This window comes from Chlorocebus sabaeus, chromosome 9 (genome assembly GCF_047675955.1).
Source record: "Chlorocebus sabaeus isolate Y175 chromosome 9, mChlSab1.0.hap1, whole genome shotgun sequence".
Lineage (NCBI taxonomy): Eukaryota > Metazoa > Chordata > Mammalia > Primates > Cercopithecidae > Chlorocebus > Chlorocebus sabaeus.
Window position 1 is genome coordinate 105,154,636 of NC_132912.1, and position 10,916 is coordinate 105,165,551.

At 50.4% G+C, this 10,916-nt stretch overlaps 1 protein-coding gene across 7 annotated transcripts in view; it reads left to right on the forward strand.

Annotated features, from left to right (window-relative positions):
• Window positions 1–9,644, forward strand: part of GBF1 (golgi brefeldin A resistant guanine nucleotide exchange factor 1) — a 137,461-nt gene extending 127,817 nt beyond the window's left edge. For 5 of the 7 annotated variants that reach the window (XM_073019298.1, XM_073019297.1, XM_007963953.3 and 2 more), the window contains 11 exons: window positions 2,116–2,341; window positions 3,016–3,176; window positions 3,304–3,544; window positions 3,679–3,884; window positions 6,063–6,213; window positions 6,300–6,430; window positions 6,632–6,733; window positions 6,994–7,107; window positions 7,250–7,430; window positions 7,870–7,998; window positions 8,804–9,644. In XM_073019298.1, coding sequence (XP_072875399.1) covers window positions 2,116–2,341; window positions 3,016–3,176; window positions 3,304–3,544; window positions 3,679–3,884; window positions 6,063–6,213; window positions 6,300–6,430; window positions 6,632–6,733; window positions 6,994–7,107; window positions 7,250–7,430; window positions 7,870–7,998; window positions 8,804–9,084 — 1,923 coding nt within the window. In that variant the 3' untranslated portion in view covers window positions 9,085–9,644. The remainder of the gene's footprint in view (window positions 1–2,115; window positions 2,342–3,015; window positions 3,177–3,303; window positions 3,545–3,678; window positions 3,885–6,062; window positions 6,214–6,299; window positions 6,431–6,631; window positions 6,734–6,993; window positions 7,108–7,249; window positions 7,431–7,869; window positions 7,999–8,803) is intronic. The other 2 variants (XM_007963956.3, XM_007963957.3) reach the window with 1 other exon arrangement.
• Window positions 9,645–10,916: the final 1,272 nt, after the last annotated feature.

The following is a 10,916-nucleotide window of genomic DNA, read 5'->3' on the forward strand; positions in this document are numbered from 1 at the left end:
CGCCAAAGAAGACATACAGAGGGCAAATAGGCACATGAAATGAAGATAGCATCATTAACCATCAGAGTACTACAAACTAAAACCACAATGAGCCTGGGCGCAGTGGCTCCTGCCTATAATCCCAGCACTTTGGGAGGCTGAGGTGGGTGGATCACCTGAAGTAAGGAGTTTGAGACCAGCCTGGCCAACATGGTGAAACCATGTCTCTACCAATAAATACAAAAATTAGCTGGGCGTGGTCACGCACTCCTGTAGTCCCACCTACTGAGGAGGCTGAGGTGGGAGGATCACTCGAACCCAGGAGGCAGAGGTTGCAGTGAGCTGAGATCAATCATGCCACTGCACTTCCAGCCTGAGTGACAGAGCAAGACTCCATCTGAAAAAAATAAAACCACAATGAGACATCACTACCCACTTTTCAGAATGGCTGAAATAAAAAGTAGTGACATTACCAAATGCTGAAAGGCTGTGGAGAAATTGGAACATTCAAAAATTGCTGTGTGGGAATGTAAAATGGTACAGCTACTCTGCTGGCAGTTTCTTATAAAATGAAACATGTAATTACCATACAACCCAGCAATGGCACCCTTGGGCATTTATCCCAGAAAAGTGAAATTTTACTTTCTCATAAAAACCTGTACATGAATGTTTATAGAAGCTTAGTTGTAATAGCCAAAAACTGGAATCGGCCCAGATGACTTTCAATAGGTGAATAAACTGTGGTACATACATACCATGGAATACTATTCAGTGATTTAAAGCAACAGACATCTCCTGGGAACTATGCTGAGTGAAAGAAGAGCCAATCTAAAAAGGTTATAGAATATATGATTCCACTTACATAACATTTTGAAATGACAGAACTTTAGAATTTGAAGACAGGCCGGGTGCAGTGGCTCACACTTGTAATCCCAGCACTTTGGGAAACTGAGGCTGGTGAATCACTTGAGGTCATGAGTTCCAGACCAGCCTAGCCAACATCTCTACTAAAAATACAAAAATTAGCCAGGTGTGGTGGCTCGCACCAGTAATCCCATCTACTTGAGAGGCTGAGGCAGGAGAATCACTTGAACACGAGAAGCAAAGGTTGCAGTGAGCCAAGATCCTGCCTGGGTGACAGAGTTAAGACTCCATCTCAATGAATACAGATTTCGAAGGGTTAGGGATGGGGACAGGAAGGAAGAGGTGGGTGTAGTTATAAAAGGGCAACATGAGTTGGCCATGGTGGTGCATGCCTGTAGTTCCAGCTACTCAGGAAGCTGACATAGGAGGATCACTTGTGCCCGGGAGTTTGAGGCTGCTGTGAGCTATGATCATACCACTGCACTCCAGCCTGGGTGACAGAGCAAAACCTGTCTATAAAAAAAGAAAAAGGCAATATGAGGGATACTGTTGTGGTGGAACTGTTCAGTATGTTGTTTTGTAGTGGAGACATAAACCTACACAGGTAATAAAATTGTAGAGAAATTAATACACACAAAAATGCAAGTAAAACAGGAAATCTGAGTAAGATCAGATAGTATCTTGATTATGATATACTATAGTTTTACATAATGTTACCATTGGGATAAACTGGGCAAAGTGTGTAAGGGACCTTTTTGTATTATTTCTTTACAACTGCATATTAACCTATACTTTTCTCAATAAAAATTTCTATTTGAGGCTGGGTACAGTGGCTCATGCCTATAATCCCAGCACTTCAGGAAGCCAAGACAGGAAGATCACTTGAGCCTGGGAGTTCAAGGCCAACCTGGGCAACATAGCGAGACCCCGTCTCTCCAAAAAGGAAAAAAAAATTAGCCAGGTGTGGTCACACGCACCTGTAGTCCCAGCTACTCTAGAGACTGAGGCAGGAGGATCACTTGAGCCCAGGAGTTTCAGGTTGCAGTGAGGTGTGATTGTGCTACTGTGCTCTAGCCTGGGTGACAGACCAAGACCCTGTCTCAAATAATATAATTAATGTATTTCTATTTGACAAAAAGAAAAGACCAGAGCAGTATCCTAAATTGAGTCCTAGCCAAACTGTCTTCACTGACCTAAGGAGACTGATGGGGAGGAAAACTAGACAGAAAGCTGTGTGCCCACTCCCCACTTCCTACCCTAACCCCACTCCAGGTACTGCTCTCCCTGCGCATTTTGCTACTGATGAAGCCCAGTGTGCTATCCCGAGTCAGCCACCAGGTTGCGTATGGGCTCCATGAACTCCTGAAGACCAACGCAGCCAACATTCACTCAGGTGATGACTGGGCCACACTCTTCACGCTGCTGGAGTGCATCGGCTCAGGTGTGAAGCCTCCAGCTGCTCTGCAGGCCACAGCCAGGGCAGATGCACCTGATGCTGGTAAGCCCTTTCCCAGGGAGACTCAGGCTGGCAGATAAACAGTTACACCCCAGGAGTTGGGACAGGAAAACAAAACACAGGTTACTACGTTCAGCAGATTAAACAGCCCTGGCTTCTGCCATTGCTTCCAGAGCTTCCAGTGCCTGCTGGCCAGTACCCATAAGTTAAATAGCATGAGGGCAAATAAGCAATGCAGACGGCTGTGAAGCCAGGCTTTCTACCGTCCTGAGGACTGAGTTGTCCCGAGGACTGTTTCCCAGTTTCTGTTTCTGAGCTGTCCTGAGGACTGTTTTCCCAGAATTCTGAGCAGACTTTATATCACTAAATCGATACATCACTAAATCCCAGAAACTGGGAAAACAGTCCTCAGGACAGTAGAAAGCCTGGCTTCACAGCCTTCTGCATTGCCTATTTGTCCTTGCCACCACTCCCTAGAGTGGTGCTATAGCTGCCACTAGATGCCATCAGGAGCCCAGATTAGCCTGCCACCTTATTTGGTTAACAGAGTGGCTGTTCTGGCCATCCTTTGGCCCTTTGGTGACAGAAATTAAAGTAAACCCTGCCAGAGAGAGGGGAGGCCAGGCCTCAGCATCTTTTTTCTGAGAGCCTGATTTTTCCCTCATCCCAGTGCCCCATCCCCACCCTGACTCTGCCCTTCTCCCTGCCTACTGTAGGGGCCCAGTCAGACAGTGAGCTCCCATCCTACCATCAAAATGATGTGAGCCTGGATCGAGGGTACACTTCTGACTCAGAGGTCTACACTGACCATGCCAGGCCGGGCAAGATACACCGATCAGCCACAGATGCCGATGTGGTCAACAGTGGTTGGTTAGTGGTGAGTGATGATACGGGCAGCAATTGAGTCTCCCCTGCTTGACCTGTGGGAAGAATTCCTGGTCCTCTGCAAGGACATTCACATAGGGGCCAAGCCTGGGTCCCCAGCTCCTCTGTGTACTTTACAGGTCGGGAAGGATGACATTGATAACTCCAAGCCAGGGCCCAGCCGCCCAGGCCCTTCACCCCTGATCAATCAATACAGCCTAACAGTGGGACTGGATTTGGGGCCACACGACACTAAGTCTCTGCTTAAGTGTGTGGAATCGCTGTCCTTCATTGTCCGTGATGCTGCCCACATCACACCTGACAACTTTGAGCTCTGTGTCAAGACTCTCCGGATCTTTGTGGAGGCCAGTCTGAATGGCGGTGGGTCAGCTGATGAGGGGGCAGCTGGGGAGTAGCCATGCTATTATGCAGGGGAGAGGCCGAGAGGGGAGAAAAGGCAGGGTATCTATGCCTATATAGACACGGAAATGTGACCTGAGTCTGGCTCTGTTCAGGATGCAAGTCCCAGGAGAAACGTGGCAAGAGTCACAAATATGACAGCAAAGGGAACCGCTTCAAGAAGAAATCCAAAGAGGGATCAATGATTCGTCGGCCTCGAACCTCCAGCCAACATGCCTCTCGGGGCGGGCAGAGTGATGATGATGAGGATGAAGGCGTGCCTGCCAGCTACCATACGGTGTCTTTACAGGTCAGTCAGGACGTAAGTATGGCACCCTTTACTTCCTCTCCTCCCCTGCACCTGATACTGGGAGACTGGGGCGGCCAGGGAAAGCCAGGGCTGAGGGGAAGGGCCCATGTGTGCCAGCCCAGGCCCCGGGCCACCATCTTAACAATATTCCCTTACCTAAAACCTTACCTGTAAGTCTTTATTTGCTTAAATTTATTTATTTATTTGTTTTTATTTTATTTTATTATTTTATTTTATTTATTTATTTTTATTTTATTTTATTTTATTTATTTTATTTATTTTATTTTATTTTATTTATTTTATGATGGAGTCTCACTCTATCACCCAGGCTGGAGTGCAGTGGTGTGATCTTGGCTCACTGCAACCTCTGCCTCCCAGGTTCAAGCGATTCTCCTGCCTCAGCCTCCCGAGTAGCTGGGACTATAGGCATGTGCCACCATGCCTGGCTAATTTTTTGTATTTTTAGTAGAAATGGGGTTTCACCATGTTAGCCAGGATGGTCTTGATCTCCTGACCTCATGATCCACCCGCCTTGCCCTCCCAGAGTGCTGGGATTACAGGTGTGAGCCACCGCACCTGGCCTTTAAATTTATTTTTAAACTAAGGTTTACTTATTTTTTAAGTAGGTTCAAAATATACAAAAGGGTAAACTGATAAAAGTTTCCAATCCATTCTTGTCCCCAGCTGCTGAGTTCCCCTCACTAGAAGCAACCACTGTCACCAGTTTCTTGTCTCTCCTTCCAGAGTTACCCTGTATCTATTCAAAGGCATATAAAATTAATTCTGTGAGCAGAGTATATATCACTAAATTAATGGAGAACCAATTGCCTTAAATAGAATAACCATAAAAACATGACAAAAGTGGCTGGGCACAGTGGCTCACACCTGTAATCCCAGGACTTTGGGAGGCCGAGGTGGGCGGATCACGAGGTCAGGAGATCGACACCATCCTGGCTAACACGGTGAAACCCCGTCTCTACTAAAAATACAAAAAATTAACCGGGCGTGGTGGCGGGCACCTGTAGTCCCAGCTACTCGGGAGGCCGAGGTCGGAGAATGGCATGAACCCAGGAGGCAGAGCTTTCAGTGAGCCGAGATTGTGCCACTGCACTCCAGCCTGGGCAACAGAGCAAGACTCTGTCTCAAAAAAAGAAAAGAAAAGAAAAATGATAAAAGTAAAAATGTATTAAATCTGGCCAGACACTATGGCCCATCACAGCCTCTGAGCCTGAGGTTTTCTGTTTTAAAAATGAAATTAACAGCCAGGTACAGTGGCTCACACCTATAATTCCAGCACTTTGGGAGGCTGAGGCAGAAGGATCAGTTGAGGTCAGGAGTTCAAGACCAGCCTGGGAAAAATTGTGAGACCCTGTCTCTACAAAAATAAAAATGCAAAAATTATCTGGGCATGGTGGCACACATTGTAGTCTCAGCTACTGGGGAGGCTGAGTAGGTGGGAGGATTTCTTGAGCCTAGGAGACCCAGGAGGCAGTGAACCATGACGGTGCCATGCACTCCAGCCTTGCACAGAGCAAGACCCTGTCTCAAAACATAAGAAATAAAATTGGGCCGGGCATGGTATAATCATACCTATAATCCCAAAACTTTGGGAAGACTATTGCTTGAGCCCAGGAGTTCAAGATCAGCCTGGGCAACATGGCAAAACCCCATCTCTACAAAAATACAAAAAATGAGCTGGCCGTGGCAGCGCACAGCTGTAGTGCCAGCTACTGACAAGGCTGAGGTGGGAGGATCACCTGAGCCCGGGGGTTCGAGGCTGCAGTGAGCCGTGATTGTGCCACTGCACTCCGGCCTGGGTGACAGAGTGAGACCCTGCCTCAAAACATAAAATTAAATTAACAACATGAGGCTGTCTCTGTCATCAGCAGGTGTGAAATACAATTGAAAAGAAAGCATCTTTCTCACTGTGAATCAGGATTGTGAAATACTCAGTCCACACACCTCCTAAGTCTTTCTCTCTCATGAGAAATCTCTGACTTGGAGAGTCCTTTGCAAGGACTGGAACAACCAGGAAGTCAAGTCAAGGGAAAGAGTAGCAAATGGGTGAGGTATGGCATGATTGGTGCTAGGGACACCTTGAGGACTCAGTCAGGGACAGTGAGTGGGAAGGGGGAAAGGCATCCACCAGACCTAACCCCACTCATGTCCTGCCCCCTCCTGTGATCCTAGTTGCTAGACCTGATGCACACCCTGCACACGCGGGCAGCCTCTATCTACAGCTCATGGGCGGAGGAGCAACGCCACCTGGAGACAGATGGCCAGAAGATCGAAGCTGATTCTCGCACCCTCTGGGCCCACTGCTGGTGCCCTTTACTGCAGGGTAAACCAGGAGGGGCAGAGGTTGGGAGTTTGGGGAGCATCAGGATCAAGATGCCTGAAGGATCCTGACCCTGCTCTTGCTCTCAGGTATTGCCTGCCTGTGCTGCGATGCCCGGCGCCAAGTACGGATGCAGGCACTGACCTATCTGCAGCGAGCACTACTTGTACATGATCTTCAAAAGCTAGATGCCCTGGAATGGGAGTCCTGTTTTAACAAGGTGGGACTTCCTACTGGTCTTAAGATAAAGTTCAGATCCTAAGAAAAGGAAAGCCAGGCAGCCTGAAGAGCCCCTAATGTGAGTCTTCAGCCTGCATCATACCTTCCCTTCTGCTCTGTGCCCATCCAGTTCCTGGCTTCCTTGGGGCAAGGCTGCCTAGCTGACCCTCATAGGGAGACATTGCACATTTACCTCCACCAGGTGCTGTTTCCTCTACTTACCAAGCTCTTGGAGAACATCAGCCCTGCAGATGTGGGCGGGATGGAGGAGACCCGGATGAGGGCTTCCACACTGCTCTCTAAGGTACTGCTCACCACTCTACACCCACCCTCTCTCCCATACCTGCCTTTTCGCAAGGAGGGAAACCAGGGCTTCTGGCAGGACCTAAGATTCATTGTAGGTGCTCACAACCCCCCAGCTATGGACACTAGGCCGGACCTGGGGACCCGAGAGGATTCTGAATCTTAGAGATTCCTCTATCTCTGATCTAAGATTCTCAGCCTCAGAGAGGGGTCCAGAGGCTCCTACAGTCCCCTCAGCTGAAGGGGGCTGGTGGGCCATAGGTCTTCCTGCAGCACCTGTCTCCACTGCTGTCGCTCTCTACCTTTGCGGCCCTCTGGCTCACCATCTTGGACTTCATGGACAAGTACATGCACGCAGGCTCCAGCGACTTACTGGTATGTTCCACCTCAGCTCGGCTGCCTGCCTCCTGTCCCACCTGTTGGAAGGACTTGCCCTTTCTCCCTTGGTAGCTACCTCCCTTTACCATACTCCCCCATGCCCTCTTTCCTATTCTCATGGTCCCACTGCCACCTGCAGTCAGAGGCGATCCCTGAGTCTCTGAAGAACATGCTTCTGGTGATGGACACAGCGGAGATTTTCCACAGTGCAGATGCACGGGGAGGTGGCCCCTCAGCCCTCTGGGAGATCACCTGGGAGCGCATTGACTGTTTTCTGCCTCACCTACGAGATGAACTCTTCAAGCAGACCGTCATCCAGGGTAGGGGGCTCAGCCCAGCTTTATCAAAAAGAGTCCCCTGCCTGGGCGCAATAGCTCACAGTGTAATCCCAGCACTTTGGGAGGCCGAGGTGGGTGGATCACCTGAGGGCAGGAATTTGAGACCAGCTGGACCAACATAGTGAAACCCCATGTCTATGAAAAATACAAAAATTAGCCAGGTGTGATAGTGGGTGCCTGTAGTCCCAGCTACTCAGGAAGCTGAAACAGGAGAATCGCTTGGACCCGGGAAGTGGAGGTTTCAGTGAGCCGAGATCACAGCCTGAGTGACAGAACGAGATTCCGTTTCAAAAAAAACAGAGAGTCCCCAAAGCTGAATTTATTGTCTGTGCCCTGGGTGGGTAGAAAGGCTATTGGGTAGCTAGGGCTCTGCTGGAAAGAAAGCACTAAGAAGTGCCATTCGATTCTCTACCATCTCCAGACCCCATGCCCATGGAGCCTCATGGCCCAAAGCCTCTCGCCTCAGCCCACCTGACTTCTGCTGCTGGTGATACCAGGACACCTGGACATCCACCTCCCCCAGAGATTCCATCTGAGCTGGGGGCCTGTGGTGAGTCTCTCTGGGCTAGCCTGATAGGCACTGAGTAGCAAGCAGGGGGCCTAAGAGGAGTCCCAAGGGGGCATGGGAATGCTGCTGAGCAGGGGCTGTGAGCCGAGGGAAGGAGGCCACTAGAGAGTCCTGTTGCCGCTCTTCCCATGACAAATGGCAGGACCATAAGCTATGAGAACTATGCAATCTTCAGGCTTGGGAAGAGAAAGCTGGATCAGGGACTTGAAATGAATTTTCAGAGGTTTCCTTTCAGAGATTCGAGTAGAGAGTAACCTGAAGGCCAGGTGCAATGGCTCATACCTGTAATCCCAGCACTTTGGGAGGCTGAGGAGGGCAGATCACCTGAGGTCAGGAGTTTGAAACCAGCCTGGCCAACATGGTGAAACCCCGCCTGTACCAAAAAAATACAAAACTTAGCTGGGCGTGGTGGTGCACACCTATAATCCCAGCTACTGGGGAGGCTGAGGTGGAAGGATCGCTTGAACCCGGGAGGCGGAGGTTGCAGTGAGCTGAGATCGTGCCACTGCACTCCAGCCTGGGTGACAGAGTGAGACCCTGTTGCACCAAAAAAAAAAAAAAAAAAAAAGTAGCCTTGCAAAGGTGGTAGAAGGTAAATATAAGGTAGCTGAACATTGAAATGAGTTTTGAGGGGAGACTCCCAACTTTTTAGGCTGGTGGAGGGCGGGGCGTGTTATTTACAGGAACAAGGAGGAACAAAGATTCTATAAGCAGCCAGCTGGTCAATGTGAGAGTTGTCTTGTGCCAATAAGGGAATCTGACTGTAGCCACCTTGCTTTCCCTACAGACTTTGAGAAGCCCGAGGGCCCCCGAGCCGCCAGCAGCAGCTCCCCAGGATCACCAGTAGCCTCAAGCCCCAGCAGGCTGAGCCCCACCCCCGATGGGCCTCCACCTCTGGCTCAGCCCCCACTGATCCTGCAGCCCCTGGCCTCCCCACTGCAGGTGGGCGTGCCACCCATGACTCTGCCCATCATCCTCAACCCTGCGCTCATCGAGGCCACCTCACCAGTGCCCCTCCTGGCCACACCCCGCCCCACAGATCCCATACCCACCTCTGAGGTCAACTAAGGCAGGTCACTCAGAGATCAGGACCAGTGCTTCCCACCAGGCTTTCCTTGACCCCACTTCTGGCTGTCCTGCGGGCCACAGGCTTTTCAGGCCAAGTCAGAGCTGCTGTTGCTGCCACTTGGATGGGGACCTGAAAAAGAGAACGTTGATAGCCCCAGCTAAGACCCCCAATCAGCTGTGGGACCTTTTTCCTCCTCTGTGCTCCATTCCTGGAGGTTCAGCCTGGGAGTGCACTCAGCTGTCATCTGCAGCCTCTGCCTCCAGCCTGGCAGCTCTGGGAAGGCATCCGTGTGCCAGCCCTGCAGTGCCTGCCCACGGTCAGGCATTGAGAACTAAGCCCAACCACTCTGCACTTTGTTTTCCACTCCCATTAGCCCTGGGCCACCTCCTCCAGTTCTTCCTCTTTTACTAATTAGTTGGTCAGTTTGGAGAGTTGACTGGCACCATGGAGGGTAGGCAGGTAGGGGCTGGGTGGGGGACTGCCCACAGGAGCATGTACATATGGAAAAACAGAACAACAATGGACTTTTTATGATATAATAAATGTCTTAGTACCAGCATCACTGTCTCTCCCTCCGGTTTCCTTCTTGAGCTTGTGGGTCAGGGCACCATGTTATCGGGTGTGCAGGGCTTGGGCTTGGTGTGAGCAGAGGCTGAGCCTACCTACCACCACCACCCCCTCCCCCACCCCGCTAGATACTAGGCCTGGGGTCAGGATTCCTTCACCACTGCTGACCCCTGCCCTGCCACAGGGTGCACCCTTGTCATCACAGGTGTGCCCCCGGGGCTTGGGCAGTGGCTCGGACAATTGTCATCTTCCCTAACTGTTCCAAGGGAGACACGAGACAACCTGTCCTGGGTGAGAGGGAAGAGGAGTGAGGGCTGAGCTGTAGTTATTCATAAGTCTTCTCTCAGACACGTCTCACCATCCAAGAGCGCAAAACAGCCCTTGGGGTTTCAGATGAGCCCAAGAGTTCGAGGCTGCAGTGAGCTATGATTGTGCCACTGTACTTGAGCCCCCCTCTGTCATCCAGGCTGGAATACAGTGGCACAATCACAGCTCACTGCAGCCTCAAACTCGGGTTCAAGCAATCCTCTCACATCAGCCTCCCAAGTATCTGAGACTAAGGTGCGCACCCCTACACTTGGCTAGTTTTTTGTGTATTTTTTGTAAAGACGGGGTCTCACCATGTTGCCCAGACTGGTCTTAAACTCCTGGGCTGAAATGATCTTCCTGCCTCGGCCTCCCAAAGTGCTGGGATTACAGGCGTGAGCCACTGCACCCAGCCCTGGGAAGGATATCTTGCCCACAGCTGCAGTCATGGGTTTGGGGCCCAGGGCATTCATTTTGACCCCAAACTGAAGAGGGGTAACTTTTCCCGGCCCCACAAACCTCAAACCTCACTCACTGCAGCATGATTACAGGATCCCCTCTCCTCCTTTCCCTTGGCATCAGGGTAATACAGGTGGGCATGTGTATGGGCAGGCTGTGTGGCTCCTGCAGGGTGGAGGTGCTATGGGTGTGTGATACTGTGAAATAGATATTTGGTCTTCACCCCGTTTCCTGGCATAACTCTTAAAATCCTTAAAATCTCCAAAGTGATGTCCTTTGATATATGATTGACCGACAGCTGGCAGCCCCTATGTAGCTTCTGGATGGGGGCTGGTCACCAAAGCAGAATTAAAGGGTTGGAACTTTCAGCCTCAGCCCCCAACCTCCAGGGAGGGAAGAGGTACTGAAGGTTAAGTTGATCACCAGTGTCCAGTGGTTTAATCAACCGTGCCTATGTAATGAAGCTTCCCTAAAAACCCAAAAGGGCAGGGTTTGGAGA